At 40.4% G+C, this 27,432-nt stretch overlaps 2 protein-coding genes and 1 long non-coding RNA gene across 8 annotated transcripts in view; 2 read left to right on the top strand and 1 right to left on the bottom strand.

The window, feature by feature from the left end:
* The window catches only part of LOC127680518 (uncharacterized), a 42,268-nt gene extending 40,273 nt beyond the window's left edge, over positions 1-1,995 (top strand). The window contains exons 4-5 of one of the 2 annotated variants that reach the window (XR_007976963.1): positions 411-589; positions 729-1,995. This is a non-coding gene — a long non-coding RNA (uncharacterized LOC127680518). Of the gene's footprint in view, positions 1-410 lie in introns of both variants that reach the window. The other variant, XR_007976962.1, reaches the window with a different exon arrangement.
* Positions 1-17,917, bottom strand: part of Tgs1 (trimethylguanosine synthase 1) — a 42,115-nt gene extending 24,198 nt beyond the window's left edge. For both annotated transcript variants that reach the window (XM_052176013.1, XM_052176014.1), the window contains exons 1-4: positions 17,601-17,917; positions 9,243-9,307; positions 3,099-3,256; positions 2,023-2,833 (exon numbers count right to left, since the gene is read on the bottom strand). In XM_052176013.1, coding sequence (XP_052031973.1) covers positions 2,023-2,833; positions 3,099-3,256; positions 9,243-9,307; positions 17,601-17,704 — 1,138 coding nt within the window. In that variant the 5' untranslated portion in view covers positions 17,705-17,917. The remainder of the gene's footprint in view (positions 1-2,022; positions 2,834-3,098; positions 3,257-9,242; positions 9,308-17,600) is intronic.
* A 1-nt stretch (position 17,918) lies between these two features.
* Positions 17,919-27,432, top strand: part of Tmem68 (transmembrane protein 68) — a 31,389-nt gene continuing 21,875 nt past the window's right edge. The window contains exons 1-4 of one of the 4 annotated variants that reach the window (XM_052176022.1): positions 17,919-18,037; positions 22,729-22,815; positions 24,198-24,242; positions 24,806-25,195. In XM_052176022.1, coding sequence (XP_052031982.1) covers positions 24,871-25,195 — 325 coding nt within the window. In that variant the 5' untranslated portion in view covers positions 17,919-18,037; positions 22,729-22,815; positions 24,198-24,242; positions 24,806-24,870. Of the gene's footprint in view, positions 18,038-18,174; positions 18,355-22,728; positions 22,892-24,197; positions 24,243-24,805; positions 25,196-27,432 lie in introns of those variants that run through there. The other 3 variants (XM_052176023.1, XM_052176024.1, XM_052176025.1) reach the window with 3 other exon arrangements.

Here is a 27,432-nt window from a genome sequence, read left to right as displayed (position 1 = left end):
TATTGATATATTCTTTATTTACATTTCAAATGATTTCCCCTTTCCTGGCTCCCCAGGCAAGGCAATTTCTTAAGGTAAATGTTGTAGGATATTTGATCACACTGTGAACCCAGAGATTATTTACTAGAAAAATCTGTTTCTAGTTGTGGTGGGTCAGCCCTAGCACACACCTTTAATTCAAGCTTTCTGTTCATTGTAAACATGATTAAATTAAGTCGACCACAGGGTAAGAGATAGAGCAACCAGCTGGCAAGAAGTGAACACTGGAAAAAAAACAGAGTACGAGGGAGACAGAAGGGTGGATAGAGAGACACACAGGAAACAGAAGGGAGCGACACTGAGTCTGAAGGGTTTTTGAAATGACATGGAGTAAGAGAGCTTCCTTTTGGGATTTTGTTTACAAACAACAGGTGAACAGAAGCAATACCTAAGAACATGCTGCAAGAAGGGAGCTGTGTAAGAATTCTGAGTGCTTGTGAGAAAACTCCAAGAAAACAAGACAAAGAGTCTTTTGACCTTCAGTTTCTTCAAAAAACAGAACTGCTCTTGACATGTGTTTCTGTGCCCCTCCCTGGTGTAGTGGATAGCTGTGAGTTTATTTCAGATTATTCATCATAACTGGCTATTGTTATTTGTTTGTGCCTCTATAGAAAAATGTCTTTTTGCCAAGTGTGGCTTGTACTCGTGACTGTACACTCTACTGAAGCAACTCTTCTTATCTCCCACAGTATACATGATCCGAGGCTCTGAAGACAGGTGGCTGATGCATGAGACGTTAGTCTATCTCATGGATTGGCCCCATCCTCTCAGGTCCCAGTGCCTCTACAGAAGCAAACAGGGTTGGACTGGAAAGATTCAGTGACAAAGTGTAGAAATCACATGTATGTAGAAATGTGACATAGATTTCATACTTTGATCTTAACGGGAAATGAAAATATGCTAAACCCTCAAATCTTCATTATCCTGAGAGACAATTCAAAGGAGCAAATTACAACCAACCAACAAATGTGGGGCAGACAACAGAAGGCATGGACAGAGAAGCTTTACTGTGTTTGTTTGAAAAAGGAAAAAAATTGATAACCAGGGAAGAGAATAAAAGGGGTAAAATATGGCAGTACACAGCCCAATACACTGAGCAGTATTTACAAACTTTAATAAGGAAGGATGCTGTGATGGTCAGTGCCCACGGGACAGGATCTGGAGTCATGTAGGAGACAGGCCTCCAAGTATACCTTAGGGCATTTTCTTTAATGGGTTATCTGTTTTTAAGAGAACAGTACCTTTAAAGGTAGGTGGCACCATTTTCTGGGCTTGGGCCTGGACTTCAGAAAAAGTATGAGCTGAGTGAGAGCATGCATTGTTCACGTCTCTCCCTGACTGCAGCTCAAGTAGGCTCAGCGGCTTCAAGGCCTGCTGCCTTAAATTCCATCATGGGTCTAAACCTTCAACTGTGAGAGAACATGTACACTCCCTTCCTTAAGGTGGTTTTTACAGCAAAAGGAAAGCAACAGGAACGCAACCAGGACAGATGCACAGGAATATACAGAACAGAGACTCAATATAAAGTCAGAAAAGAAAGGATGAGGATCACAACAGAAAGGAATGAGAATGCAGCAGCTCAGAGAAAAGAGAAAGCCACGAAGTCTGCAAACTTGGGGACAGGATTGGTTCACAGTAACAACAATTCTAGGACTGGAGAGGCTGAGGCATGAGGGTCATAAGTTCCAGCCGGGTTATATAGTTGTGTCTTAATAAAACCTCAATTTTCTAAATTAGATGATTAGTCATCTAAGCAAAGCATTTGCCTGTCAAATGCTTGCTTCCAATTCTAATTCATTTGTTCTAAAAAACTAAGTTGCAAGTTCACTTAAATTAGATTTCCCAAGCGTTTTGGGTTTGCTGTAGAGGTACAGAAGGAAGGGGTCTTTATGACATTGAGATGGGATAAAAACATTCATTAAGGCTAATGTGGTAAGCAGACTAAGAACCATTACCTGAAAGACTAAGTCTGGATAATCCTACCTTGAGCTGGTTGGTCTGAGCTTCTGTTCTCAGACATGTCACTTTCCTTGGGCATTCCATTACAGGAGTCACTTCCTCCAGAGGCAGGGCACTCTTTTGCAATGACTTCACTGAGTGGCTGGTTCCAGGGTTCAGAGGAATCTAACTGGCTCTGATCTACTTCCTCTGCACTCAGAGTTATGTTATTAATCCCAGTAATAATTTCATTGTGGTCATTATCATTTGAGCCAGGGCTTTCATCCCCAACTATGTTAGGTGAAGATGAAGTCGTTACATCTGCTTTCAGACTGCTCTCAGCATTCTGGTCAACCTCTGTGTGAGAAGGGCAAACATCTTTATCACAGTTTTGTGAGGAAGCAAAAGTCCAACCCTGAGCTTCCCAATACTGAAACTGTTCCAAATAATACCAATAAAGCTGACTGTAATGTTGCTCCCATTCTTCCTTTGTATCAGGAAGATTCCAAGGCTCAGAAGACAGTGTCTGCTCTGGATATTTTTCCTGCCAGCTTTGCCACAACAGCCCTTCTCCATATTCATTCCAGTACTTTTCCCAATTCTCTGAGACCTCTAACTTTGGTGCCAGTGTATTTTCAACAGAAAGATTTTCTGTTTCAGTATCTGTTTTGCTTTGAATTTCACATGTTCTGTTGTTCTCACAGTGTTCAACTAAGGATGGATCATCTGAAACTACAAGGTCATCTTCTTCACAGTAATTTCTCCAGGATTCCTGCACCATTTCATCTAAATACCGCTTTCGGTGTTTTCTTCTTTTCTGCTTCATTTTAGCTTTATTTCTTGCATTCATAGACACCTACATCAGATAAATGGTAACAAGCTTGAGGCTATTTGAAAATTAGCACAACCAAAACCACACCCAAACTCCCAGCATGGGTTTTTAATACACAAAAAGTGACTGCTGCGAGTACTCAATGAGAGAAAAGTTAAATGTGGGACACATCTCAACTTGCAGTTTAGCTATGATACATATGAGAAAAGTGCTCTGACTATGAATGAATTTTATTAATTACAGTTTTCTGAAAAACAAGAAAAAGAAATAGTTAAGAGTAGACCCATACCTCAAAAGTCTCATGTGTAGACATTCTACCAAACTGAATTGGTAAGCCCATACTTCTCATGAGTTTGGCCTCAGAATCAAGGTCACTTTCATCTGGGCTATGTGATTCTGCAGTGCCAATGGAATGACCATCTTCCTCCTCTTCTGTAAGTTGGTCTCCTACAGACAGCATTTGTAGGAAAAGACAGCTTCATTGTAGAGAAAATGCAAAGGCAGGTTTTCTGATCCTCATTTTAAAGAAGAACCTGAGATCCAGATCTCTTACATGACTTGCCCATACTTGTACTAATGTTGTTATTACATCTTTTAAAATCATAAGAATTGGTGGTAATGTGAACTAACACACACACACACACACACACACACACACACACATACACCTCTTTCTCACTACTCAGTGAGAAAACAAATAATACCCACTCTAAATTCATGATTCAGGCAACAGAAATAGACATGGATAAAGAAACCTTGTATACGAAATTCTACCAAAGAGGCTCTTCAATGAGGAAAAGACACCCATTTAAATAGTGAAGCGTGGCTCTACTCACTACTTCATCCAATGACATTATGAAAGCTCAGGAGAGCATAGGATGAGGAAGACAAATCAACTAATTTTGTGGTCCTCTCACAGGTAACACACCTTCTCAGGTTCAGTAGGAGCCTAGAACCTACAGAATCCCTATTTGTACAGCACAGTATGAAACCTTGGCTTATCCTATTCTTGAGAAAGTTAAAGTATCTTGAGGGCAACTATGATAGACTTTATTGGGGTTGTCTTTGGCTTTTAACTCTGTGCTGCAATTCTGTTCATTTAGAGAAACATTTACGTGGAATGATAAAGGCTAGGGATGTCTGAGAGTGTATAAAGTAGAGTCATGACATAGACCAAATTCTGATTTTTATTTGGAATGGTAACTCATATGGGACTGTAATCTTCTCACTTCAGGCAAAACTCTGTACAAGTTCACTTGGGATTCATCCTAATGCTACCTTTAATATAAAAATATGGCAGTTTTTTTTTACTTTTCAAAATTTTAAACTTACGTTGCAGAGATGACTCAGTGGACTGGCTGCTCTTCCAGAGAGAGTCAGGGTCTAGTTCCCAGCACCCACATGGTGACTCACAACCATCTGTCATCACAGTTTTAGGGGATTCATCTCATGTCCTATTCTGGGCACTCCTAAGATTCATGATTCTCTCAAGATGACCTTTATGGGCACTGCATAATCATGCATCATACATGCATACTTACATACATATCACAGTGACATACATGCAGGGAAAATGCCAATATCAATTTAAAAAAAGATTTTTAAAAAAAGTTTCAAATTCCAGGCTAATGATTAAAAATCAGGAAGGAATGGTAGACACCAGAGAGTTTAAGCCAAGACAGCATACAACTGGAAAATCAGGAAAATAAAAGATGAACTTTGATAGCAGTTCTAGAAGAACCATCATTAGAGTAGAGGATCACTTGGGACACACCTCGCCAGAACTCCGTTTGCACCCAGGAGCTCCACAGTGCCACGGCCAGCCAGCTGGGCACCTACCCTGCCAGGATACCCTGCAGGGAGGCAGTTGGAGGGAGTCCTGAGGTCAAAGGTAAGATGCTGCCATCTTTGCGCCCGTGACTGTGTAGCAGACTGGTAGGCAGGGATCACCAGAGTAGAGGATCACTTGGGACATGCCCCGCCAGGACTCCACCTACACCCAGGAATCTGTACCAGGGGAAAGCAGGTCACCCAGGGGTACTGAGATAGGCTTGCAGGCACACAGGAGGGGCAAGCACCAGGCAGAGACAGCTGGACCAACACCAGACATAACCAGATGGCAAAAGGCAAACACGGGAATGTGGCTAACAGAAATCAAGGCAATACGGAACCATCTGAACCCAATTCTCCCACAGCAGCAAGTCCTGGATACCCCAACACAACAGGAAAACAAGATTTGGCTTTAAAATCACAGGCCAGGATGCTGATGGAGGGCTTCATTTAGGGCTTCAAGAAGGACATAAGTAACTCCTTTAAAGCAATACGGGAGAACAGAAGTAAACGGGGAGAAGCACTTGAAGAACTAAAGGAAAACACAACAAAACAGGTGAAGGAATTGAACAAAGCCATCCAGGATCTAAAGAAGGAGGTAGAAACAATAATGAAATCACAAAGGGAGACAACTCGGGAAATAGCAAACCTAGGAAAGAAGTCAGGAGTCATGGATCCAAGCATCAACAACAGAATACAAGAGAAAGAAGAAAGAATCTCAAATGCAGAAGATACCATAGAAAGCATGGATACAACAGTCAAAGAAAATGAAAAACGCAAAAAGCTCCTGACCCAAAACATGCAGGAAATCCAGGACAAAATGAGAAGAGCAAACCTAAGGGTTAGAGGTATAGAAGAGAGTGAAGATTTCCAACTTAAAGGGCCAGTAAATGTCTTCAACAAAATTATAAAAGAAAACTTCCCTAACCATGGGAAAGAGGAGCCTATGAACATACAAGAAGCCTACAGAACTCCAAATAGAATTGATGAGAAAAGAAATTCCTCCTATCACATAATAATTAAAACACCAAACGTACTAAACAAGGAAAGAATATTAAAAGCAGTAAGGGAAAAAGGTCAAGTAACATATAAAGCCAGACCTATCAGAATTATACTGAACTTCTTACCATAGACTACGAAAGCCAGAAGAACCTTGGCTGATGCCATGCAGATCCTAATGGAACACAAATGCCAACCCAGACTGCTATATCCAGCAAATCTCTCAATTACCATAGATGGAAAAACCAAGGGATATCACGACAAAAACAAATTTACACAGTATCTTTTCACAAATCCAGCTCTTAAAAGGATAATGAATGGAAAACACCAACAAAAGGAGGGAAACTACACACTAGAAAAAGCAAGGAATTAATCTTCTTTCAACAAACCCAGAAGAAGACAACCACACAAACGTAGCAATTATATCAAAAATAGCAAGAAGCAACAATCACTATTCCTTAATATCTCTTAACTTCAATGGACTCAATTTCCCAATAAAAAGACATAGACTAACAGACTGGATTCGTAAACAAGACCCAACATTTTGTTCCCAGGAAACAAGCTGCAGTAGCCATTCTAATATCCAATAAAATAGTCTTTCAACCAAAAGTCAACAAAAAAGACACAGAGGAACACTATACTCATCAAAGGAAAAATCTACCAGGAAGAACTCTCAATTTTGAACATCTATGCTCCAAATACAAGGGCACCCTCATTCGTAAGAAAACTTTACTAAAGCTTAAAGCACACATGGCACCCCACACAGTAATTGTCAGTGACTTCAACACCCTACTCTCCTCAATGGACAAATCAGGGAAATACAAACTAAACAGAGACACAGTGAAACTAACAGATATCTATAGAACATTTCATCCTAAATCAAAAGAATATACCTTCTTCTCAGCACCTTATGGTACCTTCTCTAAAACTGACCATATAATTCGTCACAAAACAGAACTCAACAGGTATAAGAAGATCGATCTAATTCCATGCCTTTTATCAGATCACTATGGTGTAAGAATAGTCTTCAATAGCAACAGAAAACCAGTAGCCAACATCAAACTAAATGGAGAGAAATTTGAAGCAATCCCACTAAAATCAGGAACTAGACAAGGCTGCCCTCTCTCTCCATATCTTTTCAATATAGTTCTTGAAGTACTAGCTAGAGCAATTAGATAACAAAAAGAGGTCAAAGGGATACGAATTAGAAAGGAAGAAGTCAGATTATCACTATTTGCAGATGATATGATAGTATACTTAAGTGACCCAAAAACCTTCACCAGAGAACTCCTACAGCTGATAAACAACTTCAGCAAAGTGGCTGGTTATAAAAATCAACTCAAGCAAATCAGTAGCCTTCCTATATGCAAAGGATAAACATGCTGAGAAAGAAATTAGGGAAATGACACCCTTCACAATAGCCACAAACAATTTAAAGTATCTTGGTGTGACTCTAACTAAACAAGTAAAAGATCTGTATGACAAGAACTTCAAGTCTTTGAAGAAAGAAATTGAAGAAGGCCTTAGAAGAGGGAAAAATCTTCCATGCTCTTGGATTGTCAGGATTAACATAGTAAAAATGACCATCTTGCCAAAAGCAATATATAGATTCAATGTAATCCCCATCAAAATCCCAACTCAATTCTTCAAAGTGTTAGAAAGAGCAATCTCAAATTCATCTGGAGTAACAAAAAACCCAGGATAGCTAAAACTATTTTCAACAGTAAAAGAACTTCTGAGGGAATCAGTATCCCAGACCTCAAGCAGTACTACAGAGCAATAGTGTTAAAAACTGCCTGGTATTGGTACAGTGACAGGCAGGTAGATCAATGGAATAGGATTGAAGACCCAGAAATGAACCCACACACCTATGGTCACTTGATCTTCGACAAAGGAGCTAAAACCATAGAGTGGAAAAGATAGCCTTTTCAACAAATGGTGCTGGTTCAACTGGAGATCCGCATGCAGAAGAATGCAAATTGATCCATTCTTATCTCCTTGTACTAAGCTCAAGTCCAAGTGGATCAAGGACCTCCACATAAAACCAGACACACTGAAGCTAATAGAAAAGAAACTGGGGAAGAGTCTTGAGCACATGGGCACAGGGGAAACTTTCCTGAACAGAACACCAATTGGTTATGCTCTAAGATTAAGAATTGACAGCCGGGTGGTAGTGGTGCACTCTACCTGTAATCCCAGCACTCTGGGAGGCAGAGGCAGGCAGCTTTCTGAGTTCAAGGCCAGCCTGGTCTACAGAGTGAGCTCCAGGACAGCCAAGGCTATACAGAGAAACCCTGTCTCAAAAAAACCAAATCCAAAAAACCAAAAAGAATTGACAAATGGGACCTCATAAAATTACAAAGATTTTGTAAGGCAGAGGACACTGTCAAAAGGGCAAAACAGCAACCAACAAATTGGGAAAAGATATTTACCAATTCTTTATTCGACAGAGGGCTAATATCCAAGATATACAAAGAATTCAAAAAGAAAGACTCCAGAGAGCCAAATAACCCTATTAAAAATGGGGTACAGAGCTAAACAAAGATTTTCACCTGAGAAATATCGAATGACTGAGGAACACCTAAAGAAATGTTCAACATCCTTAGTCATCAGGGAAATGCAAATCAAAACAACCCTGAGATTTCACCTCACACCAGTCAGAATGGCTAAGAACAAAAACTCATGAGAAAACAGATGCTGGTGAGGATGTGGAGAAAGAGGAACACTCCTCCGCTGCTGGTGGGATTGCATGATGGTGCAACCACTTTGGAAATCAGTCTGGCAGTTCCTCAGAAAACTGGGCATGATACTACAGGAGGACCCCGCTATACCACTCATGGGCATATACCTAGAGGATTCCCCAGCATGTAATAAGGACACATGCTCCACTATGTTCATAGCAGCCCTATTTATAATAGCCAGAAGCTGCAAAGAACCCAGATGTCCCTCAAGGGAGGAATGGGTACAGAAAATGTGATATATTTACACTATGGAATACTACTCAGCTATTAAAAAAATGAATTCATGAAATTCTTAGGCAAGTGGGTGGAGTTGGAGAATGCCATCTTGAGTAAGGTGACCCAAACACAAAAGAACACATATGGAATGCAGTCACTGATAAGTGGATATTAGCCCAGAAGCTTGGAATACCCAGGAAACAATTCACATATCAAATGATGCCCAAGAAGAAGGAAGGAGTGGCCCCTGGTTCTAGAAAGGCTCAGTGCAACAGTGTAGGGGGATACCAGGACAGGGAAGCAGGAAGGGGTGGATGGGGGAACAGGGGGAGGGAAGAGGGCTTATGGGACTTTCGGGGAGGGATTATCCAGGAAAGGGGAATTCTTTTGAAATGTAAATAAAGAATATATCAAATAAAAAAATTCTAGAAGAACACCGTGTGTGCATGATTGCATGTGTTTGTGTGTGCGTGCATTGTGAGTGTGTGTGTGTGTGTGTGTATATGTATGTGTGTGTGAGGAAGAGATTATAGGATTATTTACCATTTATGCCAGCAAGTAGAACACATTATCATAAACTATATACATGAATACAGTAGTACAATTAATTTTTACCAAAAAGGGGTATGCATCTTACTCTGTATTACCTGCATTATTGCCACTGCTTTTGACATAGTAGCCTTTTAATCCCAAGTTGTACAACTTCCGATCCCTGTGAAGCAAAATAAATAATCTGCATTGGAAAAAAGTTGAACTATAAATCTGGAAAGAAGATGGAGTTAATACTGAATTGATTAGCTAATATAAAGGTTAAGAGAGAGAAGGAACCTGTTAAATACATTTCTCTCACCTATACAATGTTTCCCTTGGAGTTGTAAAAGTTGATAACACAGATAAAATAGTATTTCTTGACACATGATAGTGCTTATCATTGTTAATCATTAAAATTAAGTGGAATTTCTCCTGGACATTGGAGGGTTGGGGTCAATTTTCTGATTTTCTTTGTTACACACAAGCAATTCTCGTAAGTTTTTGGTAACATTTGAATGTACCCCAATAGTGAAAAGGGTGAGCGCACCCACACATAAAGCTACATATATACTGTAATATATTTATAAACAGGAAGGAATATCTATTACACGGTAGGGGAAATAGCCATGATCTGTATAAAGGTTCTTACTCAACCTTTCTTTTGCACATTAGTTACCATCATTGGCAATTTCATTACTAAAATAAACTTACAGAACATTTAATAAAAGCATACTACAAATTGTAGCTAAAACTACCTCCTTATGTCTGCTTTATTTGATAGGGTCTCACCCTGTAGCCGAGCCTGGTCTTGAACTTGAGATAACATATACCCCACTGTATATGATATCTCACTTCAGTATCCCAACTACTAGGATTTAAGGTAGGAGCCACCATGCATGCGGATTACTACAATTCTGGTGACCTTATAAGGAACTTCACAAAATAAAATTCCTATGTGCCTGATCCAGCCTGTTTTTGAAGGGATATCTTATGAAGCATAAGGTAGATGGTTATTCACAGAACTGTGAAGGAAGGAGATAAAGTGCAAATGTACTCTGGCCACATGATCGCTGGTCCCACTACTCACCAGATCCCAGGCACCGTGGGCAAGGGAAGGAGTGGGAGCCACACACAAGCATCGGTGTTTTGTCTGTCAGCACCCAAATATATGAGACACTGAGATATCAGGTGGAGGCAGCGTCAGTATAGCTACCATTACAGTTACAATGGTTACAAGTAAGGAATGGATTGCAGAAGAAAGGAGGTCTTTACATAATGGTTCAGCATTACAAACTCATGGCATTAAGTACATGGTACATATGGAAGTACTTAAAAATATTGAATGTATACATGTATGCAAATACCCATTCTTACATGTACTATGATTCTTATTTCACATGGATATTGCAGAGCTGTCTACTGAGAAGACACAGGAACAACAAATATACAGCTTTTGGTTTAAAAGTTCTGGTTAGCATTAACTGTCAATCTAACACAATTTAGATTCCTCTCTAGAAGAAAGGCCTCTGAGAAGGTTTGTAAGGATTATCTTGATTGTATTAACAGATGTAAGAGACCTACCTACCTACCTACCCACAGGGGTGGCTTCACTCCCGGGCACAAATCTGAGCTTGGGACTCTGGATTTGACCCACTCTCTCAAGCTCTTGCAGCTGTGGCTTGCCTGCTTTGGACTATAACCTGGACCTGACAGCTAGAACATACCCTTTCCTTAAGTTGCAAGATATTCAGCATATTTTCATCACAGCAACAGAAAAGCTTGAGACAAGGACTATTATCTACTAAAAGAACCAAGATGCTCTTGGAGAAATGAGACTAGAAACTAGAATAAGTCTGGGTTACCTTACAAAACAATGTGAGAAACCTCAGACAGGCTGTAAGAACTACCACAAAAGGTCTCCTACTGGAACATTAAAGATAGTCTGAAAAGCAGTAGCAACAACAGCAATGGATTCTAACTCTCGATAAACTAAGGGGTCATTCCTCAGGCCCTGTCCAGTCTCTTTTGAGACAGTCTGTTAGTGGCCTGGATCTCTCCAAGTGCTCCAGGATGGCTCGCCAGTGAGCTCTGCCTTTTGAGTAGGAAAATAACAAAAATGGGCTCCTGTGTGCAGCCCTTTTCAGGTGGGTTCTGGGCACTGAACTCAGGTCTCACATACAAGTACTTTACCAACTAAGCTAACTCCTTAGCTTTTTGCTACTTTCTGCAAACTATTTAAATTACTTTAAATGGTTTATATAAAGATAATTAAAGCATGCATTTTATAGCATAAGCAGCTTTATGATAAAAAAAACAGTAATTACCAATTCAGTCTTTTATTGTGTTTTATTCTAAGCACACAAATTTATATTCGTGGTATAGATATTTTGTATTTTGTTGAATAGCTAGGACTTAAGACCAGCACAAACCTCTTCAAGGTGCTAAGTCAATCTATTTAATTTATATCATCTAGTCTTGTGTATTTCAGACTCCTCAAAATGAAAGCAAAATTGAACCGATGAGACTCACGTCAGTGCTTCCACATGCAGCTCTTCCCTCGCTAGTGGTCCCACGCTCAGTGAGGAGTAGCAAAGGAGGAATGAGCTATCTACCTCTGGTCCCACTCTCCTCTGCATGCTGTCCTTCCTATTCCTCAAGTTAATGACCAACAACCTCTCATAGCTCCTTTCCCTTTCTTCACCTTTTCTGTTGCTGTCTTTTAAAAACTGCTTTGTGACACAGTCTTGCTATAAAGCATATGCTGGCCTACAATCTACTGCCATTTTCCTTAATCAAAGCTAAGCTATATTATCTCTTTCCTGCACATGTCTTGAGTTTTTTTTTTTCTACAAACCATTCAAACCACTGCAGATAAGTTTTTTTAAAAATGCTAATGTGATAGCTGAAGCAAAGTAATTCATTCTGCTTCAAGTTTTCTTTTCTGGGTTTTTTTAAAATTTTTTTTAATTAGTGCTAAAGATTCACTAGTACATTTTCAGAATTTAAATTTTTTTCTTCTAATGTTTTACTAGTATATATAGTGATGGATTTCAAGTCTACCGTTTCTCCACACTCCCTTCCCCCTCCTACCAATCACTTCCCTTTCCCCCAGTTGTCTCCACTCCGGATCTACAGTGGCATAGGAGTTCGGTGAAATACTGTACTTGTATACCAAATACTCCATTTTATTTCTCATGTCATGTATATCCTACATATGCATACATACATGAAATCTAGATTCCACATGAAAGAAAATTTGATATTTGTCTAAGTTTAGCTTATTCTGCGTAAGATGATTATCCACAGTTCATTTTAATGTTACATTTTCATTGTTCTTTATGGATTCATATCACTATATATACAGGCCAGTTTATTTATCTATTCATCTGCTAATGGATACCTAGATCAACTCTGTAACTTGGTTATTATGATTAGTGCTACCTACAATATACAGGATTAGCAAGTCTCCAAAGGATGTAGACTTAGATTCTTTTGGGTCTATTCCCAGAAGTCTGTCTGGATTATTGGATAGCTCTATATTTTCAGTTTTTTTGTTTTTGTTTTCGCTTCTGCATACTGATTTTAATAATGGATGATTCCATCCCATAGTCCCAAAAGGCTCTTCTCACTCAGTCCTAACATAACAAACTGTTAAGGTACAGTGAGATGGAATTTCTTTGTAGTTTGGATTTTAGCTTTCCCTTGATGTCGAAGGATGATGAATATTTTTCATGTATTTATTTTTGACCTCTTTATAGCAGAATTGATAAATTCTAGGTTCACTTTCTTTTTTTAGTCACTATTCTATTGCTTTGAAGGATACCATGACCAAGGCAACTCCTATAAATGAAGCATTTTACTGGGGGCTTGTTTAGCATCATGATTATCATGGTGGGCAGCAGATTGGAATGGTATCCTGATTCTCAGGTGGCAGGCAGCAGGAAGGGGAGGGAGGGTTGTACAGATAGACAGACAGACTGACTGGGCATGGTGAAAGCTTTTGAAACCTCAAAGCTCATCCTAGTGAGACTCCTAATGCTTCCTAAACAGTTCCACTAACCGGATTCAAATATATGGGGGCCATTCTCATTCAAGTCACAACACTGCTGCCAAAAATAAAGCGGGTAGAGGATGAAGAGATCACTTCATAAGAACCTTTACTATGCGTGCCTATGTTTGCCGAGACACAGGAAGATCCTAGGAGTTTGCTGGCCAGTCAGTCTATCCTAAATAGAAAGCTGTGGGTTTCAGTGACAGACCCTGCCAGACAGGAATAAGGCAGAGAGGAAAAGAAGAAAGCATTAGGCATTCATTCTCCTCTGGCTTCTCACACACTTGAGTGTCCACACCCAGACCCATACAGAGGCCAGGAGCCTACAGAGGTGAGCCATGAAGTGGTGATTTGAATGATAATCGTGCACTTAAGATTCAGGTATTTAAACACTTGGTCCTATTGTTGGCAGCACCATTTAAGGTGGTGCATCCTTCTTGGAGAAGGTACATTACTGTGGCAGGATCTGTGCATGCACAGCCTTGCACACTTCTAGTCTGTACTCTTTCAGCTTTCAGCTGCAGTTGTCTGTTGCCATGCCTTCTGACTTGGACTCTTCCTTTGGCAAAGTAAGCCAAAGTAAACTCTTACGTAAGTTGCTTCTGGTCATGGTCCTTTGTCATAGCAACAACTAATACAGCTAATGTGAAAGACACAACCAGGACACTTTTGAGAAGCCCAGACATCTAGAGGTGTTTTCTTTTTACATGCATTCTTCTTTCTATCAACATTCATGCTTACCTCTGTGTTAAAAATCTCTTAATCTCCAACTCAGCTTCCTAAGAGTTTTTTCTGCTGTGAAGTTAAACATTTTGTCTTCATCTAAGTAGCTGTCTCCGGGGGTGCTGTAGGTGACAGCACAGAGTTGTTTCTGCACTTTCTGCCCCACTGTGACTGACATAACCTTTCTCTACAGACAGAGGTTTCTTTGGACAAATGGCCTTGGAAAGAGGTCTAAAAGAAACAAACAGGTAGGTATGAATGGGAAAAAGCATTCCTGTAACACAAACCCCGTGTAAAGTCTAGAGGCAGTTAAAGCCTGTGAAACTGAAGGAAAAGACTAAGAAAGAGGAGACAGCCAGTGAAGTAGGCAGGCGGTCAAAATATACAGGATTGTACAGAAGCCTAGACTGTCCCTAATTTATAACTGTGGTCCAATTTTAGAACGACATGCAATGAATATCCAGATTCAGTAGAAATTGAAGTTTAGATTTTGAATTTATAGTTCAGATTTTAGATTGTTGAAACTCTAGATGACCCTCTCAACCATTACCCCCCACTGGAAAATCAAAAACTAAATTATATACTTCAATATACAGTGTTACAGAAAGATAAGTGGAGGCACAGTGAGGACATGTTGGACCAGAGTAAGACCAAACACTGTGGCTCTATGTCATAAGGCTGGACTTTTAATTTCAATTTCACTGCCAAACTTGGCAGTGTTTTCTTTGTGGTACTGGCTGTAGAGTCATTAGTGAAGGGTCCTGGATTCTTCCTGAATGTTTTCAGAGAGCCTCTGAGGGAGATCAAGCAACATGTTACATGGATGTAACCCCTGCATGAAGGCCCTAAAAAGCCATTGCTGGTAGTTCCTCTTCGAAAGAAACAAATCCAATACTTTAGCCCCACACATGTTCTCAGGACACAAATAGCACAGGAATGGATGAGTTAGTATGAAAGTCTTGTTTCCCTCGAGCTGGGACTCTATAGTCTGTCTTACTCTCAACACTAATGTCTACCAGGTTCTTATTAGAATGGTCTGCTAAGCTATAGCATCCAACTTCTTTTTTAGCCCAAAGTTTTCCACATTCTTCCAAAAAGCCTACCACAAGAAACCAACCAACCAACCAACTAACCAAAACCACAACCTGGCCAGGCTCTTCACAGCAACAGCCCATTTTCTGGTACCAACTTCTGTCCTAATTACTTTCTCTTGCTGTGATAAAACACCATGATGGAGAGAGAGCAACTATGGAAGACATTATTTTGGCTTGCAGTTCTAGGGGAAGAGTCCATAATGGCAGGGAGACATGGCAGCTGGCACAAGAAGCTGAGAGATCACATCTTCAACTGAGCACATGGAGCAGAGTGCAAACTAGAAGTGGGCAACACTATGAACTCTCAAAGTCTGCCCAAGTCATCTCCTTCCTCCGGCAAGGATCCACCTCCTTCCCAAACAGCGCCACTAACTGGGAGCCAAGTGTTTACAGACCCGAGCCCATTTTGGGGGATCATTTCTCATTTAACTTGTCAGCCATGTTTCTGGTGGCTTCTGAAGCTCTATTTCAGTGGGTCACTAAGAAGTGTAAGTAAGATTACAGAGAAGCGCCTGATGAGAGATAGGATTGTAGCTGATAACGGGAAATTAAGATGTTTTTACAGTGAACAAACTTTTACCACAAAAGCTTACGTTTAAGAACGGCTAATTGTTATTTTAGCATTCTCTCTAAAAAAACCCAAACCAACCAAAAACAAAACAAAACATGTATATGGCAGAATGTGGTGGCACACGCCTTTAATCCTAGTGTTGGGAGCCAGTGTGAGTTTGAAATCATCCTGGTCTACATAGTGAGTTTCAGGCCAGCTAGTCACTCAGTCACTTGGTAAGACCTTGTCTCAAAGTCTTTTGGGATGGTTCTCTTCTTCTACCATGTGGATCCTAGAATCAAACCCAGGTCCTCAGTATTGGTGGTAAATGCCTTCACTCGTTGAGCCATCTCACTGTCGTAGTCCAACTTTTCTTACTTACTTTCTTTGTGTAACAGAGCCCTGGCTGTCCTATCCTTGATTTGAAGACCAGGCTGGCCTTGATCTCAGAGAACAGCCTGCCTCTGCCTCCCCCTTCCCAAGTGCTGGGATTAAAGGGCATTCACACCAGCCTATTTTAATACTTATTTAAACTAGTTCTACATAAAAGTACTATTGTTTTCACTCAGGCCATCTTTTCACATCAAATTCTGTTAAGTATACTGGTTTTCTTGATTCTCAGCCAAAAATGGACTTCAAGAAGGCTCTGAATGGAGGAGCTCCTTTCCCCTCCAAGGCCTTACTTCACTGTCTATCCTGCCACAAACTGCTACCAAAGCACCACAGACATGTCTCACAGCCAGAGTTAACTGAGTAATTGTGCTAACAGCTATCTCAGTGCAATATTATCTCCTTTGTTTACAAAGTAAATTCAGTTCAGCCTGGTCCTGTCTTCTATTCCATTACCTGCCAGCACATCTAATAGGCACATAAAATGGAAATTCACCGAATTAAATGCACATCTGACTATAGTGAGCACCGGGAGCCATTTCTGCCTGTTTCTGTAAAAGCCTGCCTGTTAGGCAGAGTCAAGGCACAGGTCAGGGTCTGCGGGCTGGCAGATTTCCTGGCCTGCTGACGCATGGAGGCTCAAGGCAAGGGGCTGAAAGTCCTATTAATCTTCCTGGAAGGAACAGGGAGGCCTCTGGATGGGAACAGATATCCAATCTATGTCAGCCATTGTCTCTACTAGTTTGTGACTTTGTTTCCCACAATACTGTAAAGTATATTAAGGCTATGAGAAATACATTTGGGGCCGGTGTGGTATAGACCGGCAGCCCTCCGGATTTCTAACATTTGTATAAGAGTCTTCCTTTCTGTCTTATAATCATCCTCACTCCCCTGCTAGAGGATTGTTCAGCTTTGAACCAGCAGGACTGGTGCAAATGAAGCTACTACTTTTTTTTTTTTAAATATATGTTAAACTTGACATGGTGTTATATTTCTTTTTTGAGGAACTTTCAGATATCTTCCATGAAGTAAATAATGAGAAAGAATATCTTCAAATTTAAATTTGTTAGTACTTCTTCCACCAGAAGGTTCTTTCTATTCAGGCAATTTTTAACACGAAACAAACATTACCCCCAAACAGAGATGTCTCTAAAACTGCTATAAACAGTTAAACCTTTTATCTCAAATAATTAATAGTTTCAGATAGGTAAATTTTTGTTGGAGAGGATTTTACAGTTTGAAAATAGAGCTCTATTTTGATCCTTCACTTCATCATGCTATTTTTATTAGTCACTTCACACCTCCATCTTACTGGTGTAGCTCGGGATGGTCTCGAACTTGCGATCCTTCTGCATCTGCCACTGAGGCGCACGATTATAGGCCTGGGCCATCTCGCCTTACTCAGTTAATGTTGAGCCTGGCCCTTCATTTATGGAAACACGAATTGACACATCTAAGGAACCACATTTTAAAAATCAAAATCCTATTAACCCTCCCTTTAGTAATCGCGGTGGAGCATCCCACGATGCTCGCGGGGTTCCTAGCGTCTTGGACATCGGTCTGCCCTACGAGTATGTCGTCCGGCTTTCTGGAAAGCCTGACTCGAACTCTGCGACTGCCACATTCTCGAGCAAGGATAAAAAGCGAGAGGACCGTCGCGACTTACTCCACAAACGCCCGGGAGCAGAGGCAATGGATCTTGGACTCCTCCTCGCGGTCTTCAATGAAGAGCAGCATTTCGGCCACGTGGTTCCACTTCTCGCAACACATTCCGTTACCCGGGCTCGCACTGGTGTCCGCGACGGGGCCCGGCCTCCGCTCTGCTGCTGGACACGGAAAGGCGTAACTCGCGCGGGCAGAGGAGCGGAACGCGCCTGGGGACGCTCGAGCCCGGAGCCCGCCAGGCGCGCCACCGGAAGCAGCTACTGCGGCTACCGGAAGGGGCGGGGCGACCGGCGGTCCTACACCCAATGCGGCTCGGGCTTCTTCCTCTCAGGTAGTTAAAAGAAACTGGCACCTGAATGTCTGCTCCTCCCGGCTCAGCCGCCGACGAGCTGCCGACGTCGCCGAGGGCAACCTGATTTCCTGTGACCTTCTTGTCAGGTGCGTCGGGCTCTCCATGGACTTCTCCATGCTGTTTCAGCTGGTAGCGTGCGTGGTGTCCCGGTCGCGGGGCCGGGAGCGGAAAGCCGGGCTGGTTCCCGGTCTCTGCGCCTGCGCCGTGCAGCCTGGGAGCCGGGCTCTGACCACGCCCGTCACCTGCTTGCTTTCTGCACCTACACCTCTCTGCGCTGTCGGAAACTGCCCGCAGCTTTTTGTCTGAGGCTAGGCGTTTCGCTTGGCTCATGACAACCCAGTCCCGCGAGCCTCATGGAGCTGGAGGGAAAAGTGAGACTGTAGTGCCGAGGCCATTGGTACAGGTTAGAACTGTTGGACTGGCTTACGCTCTTTAGTACCCATGTGACCTGGCCTCAATGAACAGCGTCTGATCACCTATGAAAAGGGGCTGAGTAGCAGTAACTATCCCGTAAGGCTCCGGAGAGGATCAAAGGAAACAGCACTTACAACCTTATATTTGTGCAAATTCGAGTTGGCCCAGATCCTGTAGATGCTGCGCTATCGCGATTCCTGGGTTTTGTAATCTATTAAACATTTAGTAAGAAATAATAGTGCATACGTTGGACATAGAAAAACTTGCAGAACTGCTATATTTGAAAAAAAAGAGAATACACTCAACACTAGATGCTGTCTGAGACTGGCCAGCAGCTTCGTCAAAAACAAAACAAGCTCATGCTTGAAGGGTTTTGTATCATTGAAGACTTAGTTTGTGTTCGTTGGTACTCTTTATGGACTGTATAAGAAATGAGCTGAAATTCAGATATGTATTTGTATCATGTTTGTGAATGGATGGAAATACTTCAAAGAAAATGTTTGTGATGGTTTGCTTAGGCTGGGAGTGGCGATATTAGAAGGTGTGGCCTTGTTAGGGGAAGTGTGTCATTGTGGGGGTAAGCTTGGAGATCTTCCTCCTAGCTGCCTGAGGATGCAGTCTGTTCCTGGATCTTGCTCGGTAGACTGACTTTGAAATCAGAGATCTGCATGCCTGTCTCCTAAGCACTGGGATTAAAGGAGTGGTCCACAGTCTCTGGATTTAAGTTTTTCTTCACCTAGAATTTGCTCTGTTTTAGGCTGGCCTTGAACTCAGAAATCTGCATATCTTTCCCTCCTGGGATTAAAGGCTTGCAACACCACACCTGAACCTAAATTCAGCTGAGTGAAATCTTGCCCCAAGGTCACTACTCTCTTAATATCCTTAAACACAGCATTTAGTTCCATTTCACTTCCTGTTGTCCCTTTAATAGTCAAATTATATATTTTGTATTTTTCCTTTCTCAGCTTGCTACATTTGTTCAAAATGCTCTTCATCAGACTTAACCAGAGAACAAATTCTCTGTTGGGCTTTTTTGAGACTTCCTTTGTCTATGCAATTAATATAAATCTTATCTTAACCTTAGGCAGTCTCTTCAGACAGTGGCAAAAAGCAGCCATGTTCTTCACCAAAACATCAAAAAACAGTCTCTTCAGCCACATGTTAAAGTTCTCCACTGAAAGTTCTCCACTGAAACCTCTTGGGCCATCAGGCCTACACAGTTCAAATGACCCTCAGCACCACTGTCTTCCATATTTCTACCCATTAAACCCCACTTAAACCATTCCATAGCTTTCAAAATTCAAAGTCCTCAAATCCACACTCTTCCAAACAAAAGCATGGTTAGGTGTATCAGAGCAATACCCCAGTCCCTGGTACCAACTTCTGTCTTAGGGTTTTACTGCTATGAACAGACACCATGACCAAGGCAAGTCTTATAAATAACAGCATTTAATTGGAGCTGGCTTACAGGTTCAGAGGTTCAGTCCATAGTCATCAAGGCAGAAGCATGGCAGCATCCTGGCAGGCACAGTGCAGGAGGAGATGAGGGTTCCTTATCTTCATCTGAAGACAGCCAGAAACAGACTGGGCATGCTCAGGCAGCTAGGAGGAAGATCTCTAAGCCCATTCCTACAGTGACACACTTCTGTAGCAAGGCCACACCTTCTAATACTGCCACTCCATGAGACATCATAGCTAAACCATCACAATGTTTATCCCTACATTCTTAGAGCGGCTTTATTTTGAGGTCAAATATATATTGAATTTAGGCCTTATGAAAGTAAAGAATACTACAGTTGTAGATGTGAATTATAGGTAGGCATGGTGGCACACACCTATAATCTCAGACTTGGGAAGGAAAGAATACTACAGCTCTAAATGTGAATTATAGGTAGGCATGGTGGCACACACCTATAATCTCAGACTTGGGAGGCAGAGGCAGACAGATCTCTCTGCTTGGTCTGTAAAGCAAATCAGGTCCACACAGATGCTGTTTCAGAAATAAATAACTAGATGTGCTACAGCATTATTGGAGAGAGTGGCTAGAGGTAGCTGTGATACAGTACAACAGTAGTCATTAAAAGAGTAGGGGAACTCTAACCAGAAGCAGAAGAGCATTTTTATATTGAAAAACAAAATCTTTGAAAGGTAATGTACATCAGAACTTGGAGAAAGAAGCTTCAATCTACAGGATTTGTTTTTGTTTTTGTTTGCTTTCTTTTTACTGGTAAGTGGCATATGGGTGTTGGGGAGAAGGCTTATTGGTTAAAGGTGTTTGCCACAAAACACTCACTGAGGCATGAACGTTGTCCTCCTCCTCCACGTGAACAGCCATGGCATATGCTCGCTCATGCACCCTCCCCACGGGGTCAGGTAATAGAAAATATTTAAATATTTGTTAAAAAGACAATGGCATGTAATAATTGTACATATTTCTGGGACACGGCAGCCATTCAGTGCATGTATACAGTGTGTATTCATGAGGCGATGGGGGAAATGATATAGTTCTCACCTCAGACTTGCCATTTCTTTGTGTTGGGGCATTCAAAGTGTTCTCTATCAGCTGTTTTTGGATACTCACTTTATAAACCAGTTTTCCTGCTGTGCTTTTAAAGTTAATTCTTCCTTTTGGCTATGCTCCACACCCACTAAATCACCCCCCATCTATATACTTCCCTGCACTGTCCTCATTCACTGTTTTTATCTTTGAGATTAAACAAGGAATGATTTTATCATTACTTGTATGAGAGAATGATTGATATAGTACCACCTAGTGTTAGTGTGAGTCTTTCCACCTCCATTAACACCACCACCACCACCACCAAAAAAATCCTTACAGACATTCTCAGAGGTTTGTCTCTTAGGTGGTTCTAAATCTGTAGGCTAACAGTCAAAAGTAGGAACAGCCATGTTGCTATCTATTCTTCATATGTTTGTATAATCTCCCAAGGAGTACTATTCAAGCCCTCCTTTTAATGGGGTTATTTTGGCTTTTCCTGTTGAACCTTTTGACTACTTAGTACAGTCTAGAAATAAATCTGCTGTTCGATTAATAGTTTTTTTGCTCTGGATGTTTGTGCTTTGCTTTGGGGGGCATAGTTTTCTCTGTGTTTTCTTCTAATAAAGTTAGAAAATAACATTGCTGCCTTTGTTTAAAATAAATTGGCTGTAAGTACATGGGTTTATTTTTATATTCGGTTTGGTTTCATTGGTCTGGTTTCATATCAGTTCCATGTTCTGGTTACATTGAAGGTGGATATGGTAATGCCTTCCGCATTATTCCTAGTGCTCAGGGTTGCTTTGGTCATTTCAAGTCTTTGTGTCTCCATATGAGTTTGGGGATTGTTCTAGTTCTGTGAGTGTATTTTTCTATTTCTGTGAAATGTCTGCTATTTTTATTGGAATTTTGTTGAATCCAAATATCATTTTGATTAATATGCACATCTTAACAATATTAATTTCTCCAAAACAAGAACATGGAATGTTTTCATTTTTATATTTTCTTAATTTCTTTTGTCCTTGTTTTTATAACTTTTATTGTAGAGATTATTCTCTGTCTTTGTTAAAGATATTCCTAGGTCTCTTCTTCTCACTTATGTTTTGTATGTACACTGTGTTCAAAGCTGGAGATAATATATATCTAATATGTATTACATGTATACATATTATAATATATATATATATATATATATATATATGCACTTTTCACGATGGCTTACTATATGAGGTTGTGAATTTACGTGTGGAATTTTCTACGTCGTGGCATTCAGATTTTTCTGTTTTGGAACAGCTTGGGTTTTGGGGTTGACAGTGCTTACTTAACCTGTATAGAACTTAGTCCTATCCTTAGTTTTTAGGTGTCTACCTGGGTCTAGAATGTACACTTTGTAGTTAAAGGAGACTATTATAATTCTATTACTGAGTTCTCTGAGGAGGTACTAAAGAAAGCTAGATGCTAAAACCTATTAAAGTGTAAATAAATCTATACTATTGGGGGTCAGTGCCTAAAAACAATAACAGCCAAAGTTTCAGACTGTTAGTTAGGCCTAGGCAGTTTCCTTTAATCTATATGAAAGTTTAAACATTTTGTTTATTAGCAGTGTTTAAATACTTTAACAAGTTTTGGGATACAGTTCACAATAGCATGTACCATTTTATACTGTGCAGATTAGTGGGTTCAGGCATCCTTACTCTCTAATTCTAGGGTATCTCAATATCTCTTTGACACTCCCCAGCTCTGGCAACCACTAATTTTTCTGTTTTGATTAGCTTATTTTGGGCATAACACATTAGTGGATACATACTGCCTGACCATTTGCCATTTTTGATTGTTTTTAATTTAGTTTATTATGCTGTTTTACAGGTTAACTCATGTTGCAGCAGGTCTCTGCTCTCTGACTGAGTGGTGCTGTATTATATGGATATATCATTTCTACGCACTCATCAGATGGTAGGCATCATAATCTATCTACTTTTCAACTATTATGAATGATTCTGCTACTAATGTACAAGCTTTCTTGTAAATGGTATGTATGTCTTTAGTCTTCTTGGGTATATTTGTAGTATAGATCTGTTGGATAATATAGTAACATGTTTAGCTTCTTTAGAAGCTGTCAAGCTGGTTTCTAAAGGCAGTAAGTTTTACTGTATTAAATTTTAAATGATCAAATGTTGGTAAATTATGATTTAACTCATGGTGGATTTGTTAGTATAATGGTTACATTTTATCACAACTTTTGATTTTATTATTTTATTATCAACTTCTGATTTTGATTTGATTAAGAAACACCTGGTACATTAGTGAAGCACCCCATTGGCTGTGTCTGCGAGGCTTTTTGAAGGGCTTGGCTGTAGTACTGAATAAAAAGGAGGAAAGCAGAAACCATGGTGATCACTGGCATTCCTCTTTCTCTGTTTCCTATTTGTTGCCACAGGACCAAGCCTTTTATGCTTCCATAACTTCTTGCCATTATTTCTGATTTCCTTTGAACCTTTGAGCCAAAGTCAACCCTTCTTATTGTCAACTGCCTTATTTGTTGGGTATTTGATGGCAGTGATGAGAGAGAGCTTATGCAGTGTTTTTATAGCTGTGCTTTCAGTCATTATGTTTTAACAGAACTTTTAGTGATGAGAAGAGTAGCCAATGCAGTGGTAGAATAAAGTGTAGGTTGAGGAGCTTAACATCTACTGTGTTACCCAGTGCTGCCACAGAGAAATACTGTTCATTACAAGGAAATCAGACCAAGTCCTCTATTAGTCAAAGTATGTGCTCTGTTACAAAGCTAATCTGCAAGATAATCTTGGTAACAAGATACCATGCAATTGTTCTTGTGCAAGAGTCTGGTTTATTCTCTCTTTTATTTATTCCTTTCCTGAATCTGTCACAAAGACTTTGAGATTGTTTTTTTAAAATTATGTAATATGAAATGGTGGTTAAAGCGTCTCTAGATCAGACTTTGAAGCAGTGAACATATGAATGAAAGAAAGAAATCTTATGTAGGTAATTATGTCCTAAGGATAATATCATTGAATTATTATATGTCATGAGACTTGACTTGTAGCCTATTAGTAAAAGTTAGTAGGAAGTGACAGTCATTTAGACAACCTACCTTTATACTTCCTCTTATAGATGCAAATATTTTATGTCTGTAGTTAAGCGGTTTCCTGGGTGAAGCTGTGCAGAGTGGCCTGAGTGTAACTTGTGACACACCTAGGGCTGTCATTATTTGTCAGACATTTGTGGCTATCTCCTGCCATTATTTCACGGAAATGTAAGCGTACGGTACTAATGACTTTTTGTTTTAGTAATATATTTGTTTATTGTGTTTTCAGAGTACATGCATTGAAACTAGACAAAAGATATTTGTGTAATTTCTGGTAAGTCAAGTAATTATTTTAGAGAGTGAATTCATGCAATATTTTTGAGGCTGTGTTTTCAGTCATTTATGTTTTAATAGAAAGTTTAGTGACTGTAAGGTAAAAAGTGCAGTTTTTAATTCTGTAATGTCAAAACTAGCAGATAAGCTCTTATGTAAACTAGTTTCTCTGTAAAAGAGAAACTACCACCACGTGTATGTCATTATTTCCTAAAGCTCTGGATTACTTTACTGGATCAGACACTAATGTTTTCCTTTGTGAAGGACACAGTATAAAGAGTAAAATGTTGAGCATGGTCTATGGAAGATGCAGGTTAGATTACAAGTTTGAGCAGCAATTTCATTCTGTATCAGCTTTTTCCTCTTAATCACAGCTTGCAAGTTATTTCAAAAGCTAAAACCAATACTTTTCATGACTTTGTAGAGAAATCCTTACCATCCTCACAGTTAAGTGTTAAAAAATCCTACTTATCTTTGGTATTAAAGATGACTGTCCTAGCAAAATAGACTAACATATTTAGCTTCGTAGTTGTAAAGAGAATGACAGTCTCTTTTTCCCTTCAGGCATTGAAGTGAGAACATGTGGCAATGAAGAAAGAGATAGAATTTTGGATTTTCATCTAAAGAAAATGATAGCTAACAACCAAACCTGTGCTGCAGGACAGGACTCGGCGCCCTATGTGACCTGTGTGATTCATGTGCTTGGAGAGTGGTTGGGTGTGGAGCAAGTGGAGGACTATCTCAACTTTGCAAGCCATCTCCTGTGGGTTTTCACCCCACTGATACTTTTAGTACTTCCTTACTTTACCATCTTTCTTCTCTACCTTACTATTATTTTCCTGCATATCTATAAGAGGAAGAACGTATTAAAAGCAGCCTACTCTCATAACTTGTGGGATGGTGCGAGGAAAACAGTGGCAACCCTGTGGGATGGACACGCGGCCGTTTGGCATGGTAAGCGGAGTGCTGCTGTCTCACACAGGGCCTGGCATGTGTGTGTGTGTGTGTGTGTGTATGTGTGTGTGTGTGTGTGTGTAACACTGACACTGTTGATGGACTGGGAGTTACTGAAAAATAGACTGGAAGGGATGTTTACATGTAGTGGATGTGTATCTCTTTAAGTGATTTTTCCTAAATTCATTTATTTTTGTTATATAGCACTCTCAATTACTATAAACTGAAATATGAAAATTGATATTTAAGACATCTATACAAATTACTTAAAACTGTCAAAACTTCTTATTTTCTTACCACACAGAGTCACAGCTTTTATTGTGACTGTCTCAGTTTGTTTTTCATTTGCTGCCTCATTCCTTTCCTCTCCCCGTCTCCACCTCTTGCTGCTCCTCCCCTTAGGCAGTCCTGCTTCTGTTTCACACGTGTACATATGTATATATACATACTCCATCTATACACTCCATAGCTATCTTCTGCTCCCCCTTCCTCTGCCCTTTAGACCTCTTCCTCTTCTTGCGGTCCTCTCTTTCTGTTTCATAGACACTGCTTTTTCTTGTTTTTAAAGATTTATTTATTTATTTATTTATTTATTTATTTATTTATTTATTTCCTGTGTATGTGTGCTGGCAGAACCCAGAGGTGTGTGTCCAGTGCCTTGGAGCTGGGGTTGGAGACTGTTGCAAGCACCTGAGCTTGGTGGTGGAAACTGAGCTCTGGCCTGTGCCTCAGCAGCAAGTGTGCAGAGCTGTCTCTCTAGCCGCACTACATTCTATTTTTTGAATTAAGTTTGGAAATGTAGTCTAGCCACCTGGAATTTACAGTCCTGCTTTGGCTTCCTGAATACTATTGGGATTATACCAAATGCCACCATGCTTGGCTAGAAAAGGTCTTTTCGTTTTCATTTTACTTCTTAGATACAGGGTCTCTACATATCCCTGGCTATCCTGGGACTCTATGTAGGTCAGGTTGGCTCTGAATTCACAGAGACTGCTTGCCTCTGCCTTCCAAGTGCTGGGATTAAAGGTATTTGCCACTGCTATTCTGTTCAGACTAAATTTGATTCTGCCAATGTGACATTTTATTTATTTATTTTATTTTTTTATTTTTTTGTTTTTTTTTTCCGAGACAGGGTTTCTCTGTGTAGCCCTGGCTGTCCTAGAACTCACTTTGCAGACCAGGCCGGCCTCGAACTCAGAAATCTGCCTGCCTCTGCCTCCTAAGTGCTGGGATTAAAGGTGTGCGCCACCACTGCCTGGCTGAAATGGAATAATTTGTAAATAACTGCCAAAGTCTGAGAGCATGGGTACATCCCCCTTGTCCTGGTGAAAGTCTCATGTGGCTTTGTGCGTGGCCTGAAAGTGGAGGGAAGCAGGCACCTAGGCAGAAAGAGAACAGACACAAATGCTTCAGAGCCTGCGCTGTTAAAGACTAATTACACATTCACTAGACAACCTGGGGTTCCTTGACATATGTGTGCGTGTGCTAATGTTGTCCCTGCCCTTTCACTTCCCTCTCACTCACCCAGGCTCTAACAGTTCCTACACCTCTCTGCTCTCCATTTCCACTCTCTAGTGACCACTGCTCCACGCTGTACTTTTATATGTTTTCATTTGAAGATTTAAAACGTGCTTTATGTTTGGCTTATTTTACTCATAGTGTTTGGTTGTATCTGTGTGTAGCAACAGCTCCTTTGGCTATGTACACAATAGTGGAATTGCTGGTTTTTATAATATCAATGGTTCTGGTTTTGTTTTTTGTTTTTCCCCAGATTTTCCATATTATTTTCTATAATGGCTGAACTAAATTATAATTCCCCATTCCTCTTCACTGTAACCAGTATTTGAGGTTCCCCAATACCTCCTGGGGATTAAACGTAGGCCCTCATAACCCTGGTAAAGCATCCCACCACTGAGCTACATCGTCTGCAGCTCTTGGCTCACCTTTGATGATAGCCATTAAACTATGGGGAGTGATATTTGATGATAGCCATTATAACTATGGGGGGTGATATTTTATTTTGGTCTCAACATGCATTTTTCTGATAATTAGTGAGATATATTTTTACACTTATTTGTTGACCATGTCTACTTTTGAGAAATATACTTAGTCCTTGCTAGGCCATTGTTTTATAATCCCAGCATTCAGGAAGTTGTGGCAGGAAAATCATCAGAAGTTCAGGGCTAGCCTAGATACAGTGCTAGTGACCAAATGAAAAAGAGTTCAAGGAATGGTCC

The sequence above is a fragment of the Apodemus sylvaticus genome, chromosome 3, assembly GCF_947179515.1.
Source record: "Apodemus sylvaticus chromosome 3, mApoSyl1.1, whole genome shotgun sequence".
In the NCBI taxonomy this organism is placed as follows: domain Eukaryota; kingdom Metazoa; phylum Chordata; class Mammalia; order Rodentia; family Muridae; genus Apodemus; species Apodemus sylvaticus.
The sequence above is the reverse complement of the archived record's forward strand: the minus strand, read 5'-3'. Positions and strand labels throughout refer to the sequence as shown.